Source organism: Dicentrarchus labrax, unplaced genomic scaffold, assembly GCF_905237075.1.
Source record: "Dicentrarchus labrax unplaced genomic scaffold, dlabrax2021, whole genome shotgun sequence".
In the NCBI taxonomy this organism is placed as follows: domain Eukaryota; kingdom Metazoa; phylum Chordata; class Actinopteri; family Moronidae; genus Dicentrarchus; species Dicentrarchus labrax.
In genome coordinates, this window is record NW_026136718.1 from 3,284,763 (window position 1) to 3,300,057 (window position 15,295).

Here is a 15,295-nt window from a genome sequence, read left to right on the forward strand (position 1 = left end):
CCTGTTTAGGGAACTTTTTATGCAATTTTGTCCAGCCTAAATTGTGGTGTTCCCCAAAGTCAAATTTTAGGCCCTACCCTTTTTAACCTTTACATGCTGCCACGTGGAAACATCATCAGGAGGTACGGCATCAATATCCATAGCTATGCTGATGACATGCAGCTTTACATAGCTGCATCTCCTGATGACTCAGGGCCAATAGATGGCCCTTTTAACTGTTAATTGTGTTACATTTTGCTTGTATCGAAAGGGCAATATAAAAACATCTGATTGATTCATTCATTAGGTGTTCCTTTATGGCACTGGTCTCCCACTAGGGGTCTGCTAAAGCTTCATGTACTGTAAAATACACAGTAGGCCTATTTCAAAAATCTCAGAATTTAATTCATGCCTATGTTTCGCAGCTGCCGCAGTTTCTCCTTGCATGTGCAAGGAAGGGGAGGGTAAAGCGAGATGCCACTAAATCCTACACACTGGACCTTGAAGTATGTTAAAAAAATAAATACATAATACAGAGAGAATTTTTATTAAAAAGTTTTGGTAAACTCATCTCTGATAATAATATTCACAGGAAATAATCTGTTCAAAATCCATCCAAATTGCTCAGTTCTGTGTTGTTGTTCTGTACTGTTATTGTTATGTATTAAACAAATATTAAATATACATAAAATATGTCTGTCATTCAGGTGTTGACAGTTTACTTACCAATAGAAAAGGCATCATGTGAGGAAAAAAGGAAATACACACTGCTTTATGGGTTAAGGCAAACAAACTTTAAAAATAATTTTGGATTAAATGTAAAACGCATTGAATTAGTTTCTTATTAAAGGAATTAAAAAGGAAAGTACATTTTGCTCTTTGCAGGATCAATAAGTAAGTTATTCCTTTTATTGACAGTGGTAATTTAAACAATTGGCAGTAAACAAAATGAAAGAAAGAAAACAGTGTTACAGTCATTGGAGGACAACCATGTAAATCAGGTTTTGGTGTTATTCCCAAAAGTCTGTGTCCTTGACATTTCTGTCAGGGAAATCTGCCCAGCTGGAGCAGGTGGAAAGAACGAAGGCGTGCCAAGACCTCCTCTAGCGTGGCAGGAGGAGCCAAAACACACAGCCTGCGAGGGAAAACACACAAAGCACTGCATCAATATGCATACCTACATATACACCTATGCTTAAAGTGGGAATAACTGACTTAATTCAACAGGTATTCCACCTTGAATAGTCCTCAGGCAGGAGTACATCCTGTATCACCCACATTTCCTGAATTAGATAACAATTATGATAATACCTTTTATTTGTACAGCAGCTCTGAATACCAGGAACGGATCCAGAGCTGCCACACCAGTTTGGTGTCAAATGCTGTCAGATTTCACACAAATTTACTGGGTTCACACACGTTTTAAGAAATCATTCTCCAGGACATCTTCCACAAGTTTTTCTTGGCAATACACAACAGCACTTGGTCAGTGTTTATGAGAGACTCCCCATTAGCTTGTTTTTAAATTGGGTTTCTTTAACTGTAAGATTAATTCTAATTAAGTCATAACTAACTGGCTATAGTTATGACCACATTTCAGACTCAAGTGATTTGTTTAAGTTCACTGAAAAAGGACATTATTATAATATTGGGAAAATGTCTGAAGATTTTGAAATAAAACTATTTATTCATTAGATATTTCTATTCAATGCCACAATAATTTAATGTTTTTGAGTTTAAATATCAAGCTAATATTGATACGTGATGATTTGCAATTAAATCAGCATATATTTCTGCCACCCTTTAAACTGCCCTGACATTTAAAAAAGCGTTCACTTTCCTTGAATGTCGTCATGTTTCAAAAAATCAAAAACTGACCTCTTTCTGCACACAGCTGTTTGTCGTACCTGATATGGTAGTTTTGATCCTCTTGTCCGTTCTCACAGCCCGATCCCAAACACACACCTTCCTCTTCCAGAAACCTCTGACAGTAAAGTACATCTGCCTCCACCCCCAACATCTGAAATGAAAACTTGTATCAACTGTTCATGACTTAACAGCAGCTGAGAGTATGGAGTTCTGAAAATATTTTCCCGATCGAATTACTGCTAAAATCACAGCTTTATGATAACCTTAGTTAGGATGTTGTGTTTTTATTCATCTTTAGGCATCAAAAAACAAGGTTTGAACTTATATATTTACATGTCCACTCAGGTGGACAGCATGCATTTTTGTAGAAATATGTATTTCTACCAAGACCCAAGCTCTTGTTTAGAATGCATTTTTTATTTCTCTTTATTTTGGGCTTATTGGGACCTGATAAGTATAAAAACTAAGCATCATCTTCTGACATGATGTAGTTTTTGAGAAAAATTATGTCCACATACAGGGGCACTCGTTTTGAATTTCCATAGAACACAATAAAGTCACCATTGTGTAATAAAGTGCAAAACTCTTTATTTCCACCCTGAACACAGCAGTGTTTTTCCTGACTTCTTTTGCATTTATTCATAACACATATGAACAAGTTTTTGAACATGTTTTGAACATCACAGTGCAAAAAACAAAAAAACAAAAAATTTGCCTCTTTTAAAATTTTATATTTAAAATATTTCTTTTTTTAAGTGCTAAAAACAGTTGCAGGAAGACATCATTTAACATGTCAAAATCAAAAAGCTCATTGTCACTGTTCCACAAAATTTGCAAGAAACATTTAACAAAGCCTTGTCATTTACTTACACTCCAAAACTAAAACTACTACTAGGAATGCCCTTTTTTCTGTAGGAAGTTGTTCAGACATATGTGTAAAAAGCTGTGTAACAGCTGTGATTCCCTTGCAAGCACAGGAACACCTTGCAGGTCACACACTGCACTTGAGTTTTCCCAGAGCAGCCTTTCGCTCTGCAGTGCGCTACATTCTTCAGGTGGACTACCTCTGGAAGATCTGCATTAGCCCTCCTGCAGACTGAGATATGGGGCCTTGCCTTCACTGGACGTTTTTTCCCTTGCTCCGAAAGGTCTCCGTCGTCTTCCCCGTTGTCATGCTGGGCCAAGAAGGTCTTTGCCACTTCCATACGAAACTCAAGGAACTGCATGATGCTCTTCTTTGGTGTACCATATACAGTAAGGTCTTTGCGGTTCAGTAGCCAGCTGTTAGCTAAAGCCAGATCTGTGAAGTGCATTAGCATCGGCATTGTCCACTTCTTAGTACGGACGCTCATGCAATAGTAACTCATCATCCTGTCTACCAAGTTAACCCCACCCATCTTGGAGTTGTAATCATGGACAATGCTTGGTCGCGAGATAGTCACATAGCATTTCAATTTCTTGTCCCATGGCTGGCAGGTGTCTTCTGGCTGTGTACCGTGAACAACAAACAACATCAATACCGGTTAATTTTTATACCACTTCACTACGCACACCTTTCCATCTTCAGTGATAACTTCTGCTGAGGTACCTCTTCCGTTTTTTTTTCATTGTTTTGTCAGTTGGCAGTTTCTGCACTGCTGTAGCTACCCAATTCTTCATAACTGTACCAGCCATGTACACCTCCTTCTTCATCATTCGTTCAACACCATGGATGGTTGTGAAGAACCGGTCACATTTCACTACCAGGATGCAGAGTTTAACACAGGCGAGCGATTACCAACTTCCCAAACCCAGACCCTCTGGTTCTTCGACCTGCTCAAGCAGTGCAGCAGCACTTTGATGTCCAGCACAATGCCATCTGCTGTAGCGCAAACAAAGTTCTTTATGCCAACTGGGTTTGGCTTCATTGGCAGATCGACACGGACAGGCTCCTGTAAATTGGATCATCTGCTCATCAATAGACATGCATTTGGGTCAAGCCTGAGACCTGCATCCTTTCAGAATGCAATCCAGGAAAGGCATCATCTTCCAGAATTTGTCACTCTCCCTCAGATCTTGTGGAACGTCATCATCAATGAGCACTTTTAGTGATTGCCTCAGTCTGGAAAATCTGTTGCGTGTGAATCTTTCAGTGATAGCAGGGTATCTCAAGGCTTTGGACCAGTACATCCTGATTTTTGGGTATGGGACTCAGGACAATATACAGGCACCAAAAAAAAAGATAAATCTTGTCAACTGATGTGTTGAGTAGATCCACACTTCTAGCCAGTGACGTAGCATTAGAGCAATCTGCAATAATTTTCATCAAATCTTTATCAATATACTGTTCTACATAGTCCAGTGGGGTCCAGCCTTGTCTGTCCTGCTCAGTTTCCTCCTCATTCTCAAACTGGGCTAGGTTTGGCGTCAACAGAGTAGCCCTCCAGCACATTCCACATCCTTTCTTGGACTGTTCTTGAGGACTTGGTCCTGGTGTTGGCTCTTCAGGGCCAACACTTGAGCCATCAGCCTCAACCTGGTGAGTCCAACGGCGACGTCTGGGAGTGTGTGATCTGGCAACGTCATGGTCTGAACCTGTACCATCATTTTCACCACAGAGATGTTTACGTCCCCTGCTAGGCTCAGTGGGCTGTGGAATGGGGTCCTCATCTCCACTACTGTCCTCCTCACTGCTGCTCTGCTACCGTGGCGAGGGTTGATAATCAACATCATTGACAACATCATCTCAACTGCTTTTGACATGCTCTGAAAATAAAATCATGAGAAAAGAGTTTTGATGGATCCTGCATTTATGAGCACACAAGCTCTAGATGCCTTGAAGCGCAGAAGATCCTTCTGTTCCAACCCAGACATTCTGTAGAGGTGCCAGGCATTCACAGTGGTCACGTTAAGGAAGTGAAAGAACACTCAGATGTACCACCGTTTGTTTCTGCGTCTGTGGGGATACATTGCAACGCACTGATCCATGAGATCTACTCCTCCCATATGCTGATTGTACAGCTTCACGGAAAATGGCCATGGGATGTTTAGTATCTTCTTTTCTTTCTTGCTCCATCTCTGGGCCACATCTGATGGTGCAGGAAGAGGCCATGTGAATCACTGAACTATCTAACCAACGTGTGACAGTGATGTTTTGAGCATTGGTGACAACAGACATAGATCCTCTTCCTTCTTGCTTTAGTTGCTTTTCACCCTTCAGTTTCAGTTGTGCTCCATGAAGCCTGTTGTTTCTGCATGTGCCAGTGCCATAGGTCCCTTGGTGTCGAAATGCCTGAAGGAGTGGAATGGTGCAAAAGAATTTGTCAAAAAACACCTTGTGATTCTTTTGCTGTATGTCGTCACAGAGGCGCTTGACTACGTCTCCAGCCATTCCCAACTGAATGATCAGACCTCGCCCCCCAGCTGAACCCCGATAGGCTTCAAATCTGTACATGTATCCAGAGGATCCTGCTCTCACCGAAACTTTCAACAAACCCAGGGTTTGGGCTTTTTGGTTCTTCAGGATCGACTGCTGAATGGAAGGTTTCCTTGAGTGCATCCAACACTGGTTTTCCTTTTTGGAGTGCATACAGGTTTGTATTGTGCATTATATCATCTATCAGATCTTCGAGAAACAGATGCATGACCTTCTTTCTTACCTGCAAGGGTAAAGGGTAAGGGGAAAAGCAGTGATTTTTAAGGTGGTACTGCATTATTCAGTGTTTTTAGCGGTTTTAATCGGCGGGTCCGGCTCCCAGGCTGTAACTCCAGAGTTATTTTTGAGATAAGGACTCACTATTTTAAGCTGAACTGTGTGTTTTGTATTGAGCACTGACTGTATAATACACTGTGGTGGACTGCACTTGTCTTTTGTGTTTGTGTAATTACTCCCACTGCCAGAGGGGGAAACAAAATGTCCATAAACTGTAGTAAAACCTGAGGACTGAAGGTCCAGTGAGTGCAGCTGGTTTCTGTACCTTGGCCTCCTCTATCATCTGAGGTGGTAAATGCAGACTGGGATAAAGAAAGACTCCCGCCATCGCTGGCTGGCAGTTCATCCCTGGTAGATCATTCAGGAACTCACAAGCACGCTGAGCATTCTGGGAAAGAGTTGTCAGAGTGCGACGAATCTCCTTCGATTGAGAAAAAAGGACAAACGCCAGTCACCAACTGTCAAAGCAGTAACTTAAAGCTGCACTGATATATTATGTATAAATTATTATATGAATATTTTTACAGTTAAAAATGATTGTGTGTTGTAGGCTTTAATGTTTTGGTTTAATCTCGCTGCTCTCATCAGACCTGTTTTCAAGTTTTAAAAAGATTTTGAACTTGTAAAATGCTTCACATAAACTGTTTCACAACCTGATGTCCATCATGAGTACATTTCAGGATGTGATCATGAAAATGCAAAATATTTTTGTTTTAATAGGCCGACTTATACCCCTCCGGTTGTTGTCTTAATTAGTTTAATTAAGGACTTCTGATAAATTAGCATTCTTGCTAACTCTGACATGCTTACACTTCTTTATATTAAGGTCCATTAAGGTGCTCTGTCCTTGTATCGTAAAGTAATGAAAAATGTTCCTGAATCCAAACGAAAAACAAATCAATCTAAATAATGCATTAATAAAATCTGTCTACTAATTAATAACAGACAAACAAGATCGGGGCACTTTCCCTCTTTCAATAACAATATAGTAAAAATACACATAGTTATTGAAGTGGTGATTTACCTGTGTGTATGTTTCATAGGACGGATCTCCAGGTGAGGGTGGATTGACCATGACCTCCAGAGCGAGCTGAGGTAAAACTGGAGGGCTGGAGGTTCCCTGCATACTTCTCAAATAATTATTGACTGCTGGGTCCATGTTGATTACCTCCATATAACCTCCTCTCAGACCACACCTACACACAGGGTGAGTACAATGAGGACAGAAAAGATACAGTTTGTCTTTTATTAGGCTAAGGGTGCATTCAGACTGAACCTGAAGGGAATATTTCACCTCACTTTATTCTTTTTATGGCTCTTTGTTTATTTGGCAACGAAGGGAGACAGTTGAGGTGGATGTTAGGCATACAAAGTCAGGACTTTGTAAAAATAAGGTTAAATAGGTCTCATTCTCATTTCTTATTAAACAACCCAGATTATGATCTGTCCATAACATTAAAGAGGCCACGTTAGAGGCTTTGGGTTTTTTTCCCTTGTTTTTTAGTGTATTATATAGATTTTTTGTGCACGTAAAAGGTCTGAAAAGAGACAACTCCCAAAGTCTACACCAAGTGACACACCCTGTTTGTAATCCCCCGTTTGCAGGATGCATGGAAACCCTGAATGTCTGTTTTTATTGTCTGTCATCTCGCAACAGTATTTTTTTTACTGTATGTTAATGTACAAGATAATTTCGTCTTTCAAATGGGAATGAGTAGGCTATGTGGTCAAATCAAAGAGCAACGAGTGTTGGGGGTCACATATTTGGCTAAGGAAAGGTATGTGATACTCACTCTCCCATAGAGGCGCTGGATATCGAGTTGAAAGAGATCAACTCAACTGTCTCTGAGTACTTTTTTCCCATTTCAAACAGGACTTTCTTATAGGATAAGAACTCTCTGCCCTGTCCGAACACACTGTCCTGGTACACCTAGACGATGGAAGGAGACATGAAAAAAAGACTAAAAACTGATGAGAACAAACGTCTCTTAGATGTCAGTTTCCTTCCGTAATCACCTCTTCAGCCAACAGGACGAGGCCCTCGGTTGCAGCAAAACGAATCACCTCCTCCATGGTTTTCCTGTCTTGCACATGACCTAGCAGGACAAATAATAGTGAGTATCAAAGAGTATAGTAGGGAGATGAAACCATGTAGCTGTACTTTACCTGTGGGGTTTCCTGGGTTGCTGATGTAAATGGCTCTGGGCTCACAGCGCCCCCTGGCAGTCTTCAAAGCTTGGTGCAGCTCATCCAGGTCTAAAGCCCAGCCTCGGCCCTCCATCAGTTGGTAGGGCATCAGCGCCACCCCGGTCTCATCCAGCAGCATGGGCAGGGTATGCGGGCAGGGCACCGGGGTCAACACGCCTGTCTGAGTCTCCCCCTCGCCACTGGCCATCAGGTGCAAAACCAGCTTAACACAGTAACAATACCATTAACAACATGCTTTTATTCTGCATTAAAGTGTTTTGTAAGAGTGTTCAACTTCTTTATCCTGGCTGTGTCAATAGCTCACATCACAATTTTTAAATAGATGATTATTAAGGAGGTTATATTAACAGCTTATTTATTGTGAGAGACTGTGTATTATAGCCATTAATAATTACCTTACAGCTATAAATCAAACAAATAATGCTCCAAAATAAACTCATCGTACAGACAAAGTCTTCTGAGAACCACTAGAGAAGATGATGTTTTCCGGGTGTGAGCTCACTCCACCATCTCGCCTCGTGATGAACTCAGCAACACTTTTGTGGACGTGTGGTATACCGCAGGAGGTTTTAGAGTACGAACCTGCCACCGACAAAGAGGAAAGCCATTAGAGCAGTCAAAGAACTTCTGTGAACTACTATTAGTTTCTCTATACAAATGACTGAATATTATTCATTCTCACCCACGCTGCCTCCACCACAGGACCCCAGAAGCTTCTGTGCCCTCTGCCTTACATCCAGAGGAAGGCTTTTTTCTTTGAGGAGCTGAGGGTACAAACACACTGCCAAGACCTGAGGAAACAAACAGAGGGATGACAGGCACAGAAAGGCTCAGGTTGTAGCTGTCAGACCGATCACAAGGGGGCATGAAAACAAGGACAGCAGGTAGACACACAGATAAAATATAAAAACACCAACCTGGCGAACAAATGAGATGGGAGACATTCCCGCCCTTTGGGGATCACCTGAACTGACATCAGTCACCTTCTTGAAGGGTTTCTTGGCTCCCTGAGAAAAACACAATGTGGGTTTGACACAAGCTTGGTTGTATTTTTCAACCCCGACAGTTGAGCCAGGTGTGCTTTTCATCTAGCCTGTAACATTTGTATGGATTCAGAGGCTGCAGAAAAAAACCTGTTAGTTACACAGTTAGCTGACACACAGAGGCAACCATGCAAGGTCTGAATTTTGGGGAGAAAGGACATAATGAAAAGTATAATAACTTCTATTGTTGGCAGAGATAATGAGTAAAGTAATACTATTTCTTTTGAAAAGAGCAACCAGTAATACTCTTTTTGAGTAGCTAGCCCAACACTGTTTACAAGTTACTTTAATTACAAAACCTGTGATCAGTCTATAAAATGCACTGTTACAGATTAAACTATACGGCTGTATATAAAGTAGTTACACAACCTACTAACAAACAGAGGAGTACTTTCTCTAACAGCTTCTTTATCACAAGGACAAACAGAGGAAATCTTTCCAACCCAAAGCAGTGACTCTCTGCAACGCCTCACTTCTGTCTGAAAGACAACTCTCAGCTTTATAGTTACTGTCTCAACCAACTCCTCTGTTCTGCTCCATTAATAACTTTGCACATGGTGAATCTGCATAGTTTCATACTCCTCTGCACACTTGTCTACTTTATCCTGTTTATTTTCTGTTTTTTTATATTTTATTGTATTCTATTATATTCTTTACAGTGGGTATTCTATAGATATTTTATATTTATACCTTCTTATATTTATGGAGGATACTAAAATCTTATCTTTAAAGTAACCCTCCCAACCGGGATTATAACACTGACAGACTTCATTCTTCAGGAGTATTTTTATCATTAAAACTAGCTTTTGCAGTTAAAATATAAAAGGCCATATAGTGCTTGTATTGGAGTGTTTTAAATTGTAGTATTGATACTTTTACTTTTTAAGTAATCGATCTGAATATATGTCTCCCACCACAGCTCTGAAATCCTCAGTCTCCGCTTGAGAACCTTTGTCCTGAATGATAAAATGTTTTAATGCAGTCGTCTGAATCGGCTGCAGCAGCGTATATTGCTCAGATTACAGGTGTATTTACACCTGCTGCGACTCACCTGCATGATCTCCTCTGTGAGGCGTGCAGCCAGACTCTGCAGGCTCACTGTGGCTCTGATCCCCCGGACCCTGGGGTTCATCTCCTGCACAGAACTCATCTCCACTGTCAGACAGGTCTCAATGAGAAGCTCAACACTGACACCTTAAAAAAGCTTGGTGACGGCATAAAACCTGTCGAGCAGGGCGTGCAGACCAATGCCCCATGGCAAGGCAACTTTATTTTCACAGCACATTTCATCACACCAGGGCAATTCAGTGTTTTACAGGGTAATAAATGTGCAACAAGGACAATAGATTAAACATTTAAAGGTCAAGTGTGTGGCACTTAGGAGGATCTATTGGCATTTTTTGCATGCAAATGTTTTTTTATTCTATTTTATTAATCTTTTTATGTTCTGTGAATTTAATTGTCTTTTTCTGTGTATGTAGCATAAAGGGACAACATACTTTCATTTTGTTATACAACCTTAAGTTGTAAAATGATGAATACATGTCCTTGATTCCTTAATAATTCCTATATTAAATGTATGGCATTCTATAGCTGGAAGCACTGGATACTTTCACCTCTAAGAGCCTATAAAAACACTTTACATCAATCAATTTGAGAAGGAAAAATTACTTTTTGGTTGGTTTACATCTACAAGTTCATAGTACATAGTTCCTTATATATTAAAAATCACCAAATTTAAGAGAGATACTGTACATGGTTTAACTGGACTGGAAGGGTATGAAAAATTGTAATCTGATGTAAATATCTGGCATCACCTATGATTTTAAAATTCAGTTTTTGCCACCAAATCCTCGTGTACATTTTGTAACATCAGTTAGATGTTTGCAAAATTACACAGGAGCAAATGATAAGGTACAGCCCCACCGGTATTAACAGACAAAGACCCTCCAGGGTGAACATACAGCAGCAGAACCGGAGCGTGTGGAGGCTGGAGGAGCAGGCTCTTCAGATATCTCACTGAAACTGTGGAGATGCTAATGAGTCAGTGTTTTAAACCACACTAGCAGCAGGGTATACATTAATGAGGACATTCTTTTATACATGTTTGTTATTCCTCTGTTTTAGTTGTTTTAGGCTATATACGAATCTGTCTGTGAAAAGAGAATATTTTAACTCTGTGTAAAGAGAAGAAGAAAGAAGAGCAAAAGATTTCTGAACAAATTTGAGGGTGTGGATTCTTTTCTCTGTTGTGTTCCTTTGAGCAAAAAACCATGAGCCTTTAGAAATGCTTGCCACTTCAGTCACAGAGGCCTACGTATTAGGTCACAGTACGTCTAATAAGTCTCAGTCCCTCACAGCTTTGTCAGGGTGAGAAAGTGCATCCATAAGACGTAGATGAAAGGAACCAAGGCGAGCCAGGACCTCCTCCAGGGTGTTGGGAGGAACAAGGATACATAACCTGACAGAGAGAAATCACAGTCGATTTTTCAAAGAAAATGAAACAAACATGGCTAATTTATCAAACTTCAGCTCTCTCACCTCAGATGGTGTTTGCCAGTTGTTTCACCATACTGACATCCAGCTCCTACAAACACTCCTTCTTCCTCCAGTAACCTCTGACAGTACAGAACATCTGCCTCCACCTCCAATATCTAGAGACAGAGACATCAGAATGAATGCTAAAACGAATTACATTAAGCTGAAGAAAAAAATAAAACAAAACATAACCTCCTGGATTCTGAGGGTATTTTCAGACACCGGATATTGTTGTACTGGAAATGTAAGCCACATTTTCACATGAAGTTTTTGTATTTTGGCAGAAGTTCAGCTTTAATAATGTATAAGTAGGATGCATTTCATGGTTGTACTTTAAAAAGAATAATTGGTAAAGGAACTTGTTATAAAAGCAGTTTTAGAACTGCGCTAGAATATGTGAAAAATCATGATCGAACTCACTGTGACAAACATTTTGGGTCACTTGAGGTGATTCTGCTCCTCTAATTTTGTGAATTAAATGCAAATAAAAATGTCTAAATTGGCAAACGGCTTGTTACACTGTATATGCAAAATATGCAAAAGAAGAACTGCAACCAAAAGTCACCACCTTAGTGACACAACATGACTTCATAACTTTTAAAAATTGTACCAATAGAAATGTTATATAGTTTTTGCTAAATGTCTTTAAAACATGCAAAAACACTGCACTCTAAATACCAGCTGCTGCCACATTTTCTTACACATATGAAGGTTTTTGTAATATTTTCCCACCTTGGCCTGCTCTATAATCTCAGATGGTAAATGCAGGCGGGGATACAGGTAGATTCCCGCCATCACCGGCTGACAGCTCATCCCTGGTAGATCGCTCAGGAACTCCTGAGCCCGCTGAGCATTCTGGGACAAAGAGGCCCGCGTGAGGAGAATCTCCTTCGTAAAAGAGAACAACAGAGGGGACAGTAGGACGTCTTGAAGCAGGACTTTTTAATAATGTAATGAAGTAATGTTCTGCAGATGTGTCACCTGTGTGTACGTGCCATAGGAAGGGTCTCCAGGTTTCGGTGGGTTGACCATGATATCCAGAGCAAGTTGTCCTGTGACTGGAGCACTGATATCGCTGCACAGCATAGTGTCGACAAAATGCATCACCTCTGGGTCCATGTTGACCACCTCCATGTATCCTGCCCTCAGACCACACCTGGGACACAGAAGGTACAGAATTCAGTACATAGATAGCTCCATTGTTTTCGTGGTTGCTTTTATGGAAGAGATTTGTCATTCAAGGGTCACCCATGGTGCTGAAGAGTGGTGAGTTAATATGTATTATATATTAGTACAACACTGGTCTTCGTCTTCAGTTGGAACCAGTTGGGCTTGAAGCTGAGAGCCACAGCCAGGATTGGGAGGTTATATTGAGAGATGGACTATATGGTATTATTTTCAGCAAGCAAAATCCAGAATAATACCAGCATTGGGTTTTATAGGAATCACTGTGATCCCTGTAGCATGCACTGTGTATGAGTGGTTGAAGCTACCTGTTGTATGATCCTGTCAGCAAACACACAACAACAAAATGAAAGAGATTAACATCTGCTGATGAGTTTAAGAGACAGAACTCACTCTCCCACGCAGGCGCTGGATAGAGAGTGGAAGGAGATCATCTCCACTGTCTCTGAGAACTCTTTGTCCATCTCAAACAGGACTTTCTTATAGGACTTAAACTCTCTGCCCCGTCCATACACGCTGTCCTGGTACACCTGGAGTGCAGAGGAAAGGAATGTATAGGTAATGAAAGACAGTTACTGAATGAAATCCCAATCTGAAGGTACGGTTCGTGATCACCTCATCAACCAACAGTAAGAGCCTCTCAGCTGCTGCAAACTGAATCACTTCCTGTATCGACTTCCTGTCCTGCACATGACCTAGGGGGACAAACAGCAGCAGACAAAGAGTGATGACATACGTACGGAAGTTTAAACAGGTGGCTTTAATGTAGCTACTGTATGTGGTTTACCTGTGGGGTTTCCTGGGTTGCTGATGTAAATGGCTCTGGGCTTACAGCGCCCTCTGGAGGTCTTCAAAGCTCGGTGCAGCTCGTCCAGGTCTAAAGCCCAGCCTCGGTCCTCCATCAGCTGGTACGGCACCGGCGTCACCCCGGCCTCGTCCAGCAGCATGGGCAGGGTGTGCGGGCAGGGCGTTGGGGTCAGCACGCCTGTCGGAGTCTCCCCCTCGCCACTGGCCAGCAACTTCACACCCACCTTAACAGATCAATATACTAAACTTACTGTATATTGATTCAACGACTGCTTAATTGTTCCATGTTTCACATTCTGGGCTTTTAACTTGTGAACTCTTTTTTATTTTATTTTACATATGTTGAAATGGCAAAATAAATTAAACATTTTCCTACACATTCAAGTGCATCACTACTAGGTTTGCAACAGTGTGAGATATTCACAGTACAATAAACATCTCAGAAAAAAGTTACAATGACTGTACAGCTCTTATTTATTTATACTATAGTATGACATACAGTAATAATGACACTCTTTATACCGTCAGGGCCCTTTGAGAACCGGCAGAAATGAAGACGTCTTTGGCGTGTGAAGGCACTCCACCGTCTCGTCTCATGATGAACTCAGCGATGCTTTGTTTGACGTGAGGCATGCCAGAGGAGTCTGTATAGGAACCTGTAGATCGATCATTGTACATTTTGCGAATTGAAATGCCTTTCAATGTCTGTCAGGGTTCACGAGTGAGACACATTGTACAGAAAAGACCTTTGTTTCCAGTCCTTACCCACACTTCCTCCATCACAGACCTCCAGGAGCCTCTGAGCCCTCTGCCTGACATCCAGAGGAAGATTGTTGTCTTTCAGCAGCTGAGGGTACAGACACACTGCCAAGACCTGACAGGCCAGATTTAGGACAATAAGAAGAACAACTGTGTTTAACCAGGTAATGAATAAATAAAACCATAACACAGACAGTTCAGATGATCACCGATATATCCTAAAATTACAACTGAAGAAAAAATATTCTTGAAACACTGACAGCTAGATCGCCTAGCCTCCAAATTATCAAGAGTTTTCCAACTGAAGTGCACTGAATCACATAAAAACGCAAATAACAAAACCAACCTGGCGAACTAATGAGACGGGCTTCATTCCTGCATTGTGGGGATCACCTGAGCTGACATCGATCACCTCTTTGAAGGGTTTCTGCGCCCCCTGCAGGAGAGGAAAGGATCACAAGTGTGAACATAAGACTTCTAACTCAGATCGGAGTCTGTTAAAACAACATTACTGACTGGGGTTTTTACTTTGTTCCTCTTTGTGGCCTGATAAAGGGATTTCTCTCTTGTCTTTATTTAATCAAAGGAAATTAAATTGCATCCCTTTACTTGCACTTGATTAAAGAGCTTGTAAATCTGAATGAATCTTTACTTACCAGTGCGATCTGTTGTGTGATATCTGCAGCCAGACTCTGCAGTCTACTGTGTGGTGAGTCTCTGATCCCCCTCACTCTGAGATTCACGTGTTGCAAGGAAGTCATTGTCTTTTTGCTGAATTATTTGGAAACTATTCCCTTAAAACTACTACCTAAAATCTGATGGAGCTCGGTCAGACAGACACTTCTTCACACACAAAACTCTCATACGCACCAGAGAGAGGTACAGTGCAGTAATGGCTAACTCGCCGGCCTGTCTGGAAATGCTAGTTTCATCCAGTTTTATGAGTAATCCTTTGTGTTCCATTTTCTGCTTCAGTACAAAAACCTGACCTCTACGGTGAACTTTGTACACACAGAACTTCCCATTCCTCCAGAAACTCAATGAAGGTGTAAAATGCTCCTCTACTGAGGCACTGTGATACTAAAAGACTTCGATAAACATGGAAGATTTGAAATACTTTGTACATTTTTAAATGAAAACTGTTGGAATTAGATAAAAATAGCCACAATAAACTGTTAAAAGAAGCAAGATGATTTCATAATAAGTCAAAAATGAA

At 41.0% G+C, this 15,295-nt stretch overlaps 2 protein-coding genes and 1 long non-coding RNA gene across 3 annotated transcripts; 1 reads left to right on the top strand and 2 right to left on the bottom strand.

Annotated features, from left to right (window-relative positions):
• Nucleotides 1-866: 866 nt before the first annotated feature.
• Nucleotides 867-9,946, bottom strand: LOC127350524 (alanine aminotransferase 2-like). The gene is made up of 11 exons (XM_051377235.1): nt 9,842-9,946; nt 8,665-8,754; nt 8,430-8,538; nt 8,193-8,329; nt 7,706-7,949; nt 7,556-7,635; nt 7,333-7,469; nt 6,564-6,735; nt 5,805-5,960; nt 1,887-1,999; nt 867-1,114 (listed from the first exon to the last, which is right to left on the bottom strand). The coding sequence occupies exons 1-11, from the start codon at nt 9,938-9,940 to the stop codon at nt 1,024-1,026; spliced, it is 1,428 nt and encodes a 475-aa protein (XP_051233195.1). The 5' UTR covers nt 9,941-9,946; the 3' UTR covers nt 867-1,023.
• Nucleotides 6,762-8,020, top strand: LOC127350528 (uncharacterized). Its single transcript, XR_007880599.1, has 2 exons — nt 6,762-7,653; nt 7,753-8,020. It is a non-coding gene; the product is annotated as an uncharacterized LOC127350528 (long non-coding RNA).
• A 1,190-nt stretch (nt 9,947-11,136) lies between the features above and the next one.
• LOC127350641 (alanine aminotransferase 2-like) lies at nt 11,137-14,964 on the bottom strand. Its single transcript, XM_051377456.1, has 11 exons — nt 14,736-14,964; nt 14,426-14,515; nt 14,086-14,194; nt 13,843-13,976; nt 13,301-13,544; nt 13,129-13,208; nt 12,907-13,043; nt 12,310-12,484; nt 12,061-12,216; nt 11,332-11,444; nt 11,137-11,251 (listed from the first exon to the last, which is right to left on the bottom strand). The coding sequence occupies exons 1-11, from the start codon at nt 14,838-14,840 to the stop codon at nt 11,137-11,139; spliced, it is 1,458 nt and encodes a 485-aa protein (XP_051233416.1). The 5' UTR covers nt 14,841-14,964.
• Between the last annotated feature and the right edge of the window lie 331 nt (nt 14,965-15,295).

Bases quoted from the DNA above. Each gene is read 5' to 3' on its own strand.
- LOC127350524 (XM_051377235.1), bottom strand. From the start codon at position 9,940: ATGAGTTCTGTGCAGGAGATGAACCCCAGGGTCCGGGGGATCAGAGCC. The intron at 8,539-8,664 runs GTTGGTGTTTTT...TTGTTTCCTCAG, and splicing joins CCATCTCATTTGTTCGCCAG to GTCTTGGCAGTGTGTTTGTA. The intron at 6,736-7,332 runs GTGAGTATCACA...CCCTGTGTGTAG, and splicing joins TCCAGCGCCTCTATGGGAGA to GTGTGGTCTGAGAGGAGGTT.
- LOC127350641 (XM_051377456.1), bottom strand. From the start codon at position 14,840: ATGACTTCCTTGCAACACGTGAATCTCAGAGTGAGGGGGATCAGAGAC. The intron at 14,195-14,425 runs GTTGGTTTTGTT...CTGGCCTGTCAG, and splicing joins CCGTCTCATTAGTTCGCCAG to GTCTTGGCAGTGTGTCTGTA. The intron at 13,209-13,300 runs GTAAACCACATA...TTGTCCCCCTAG, and splicing joins CAACCCAGGAAACCCCACAG to GTCATGTGCAGGACAGGAAG.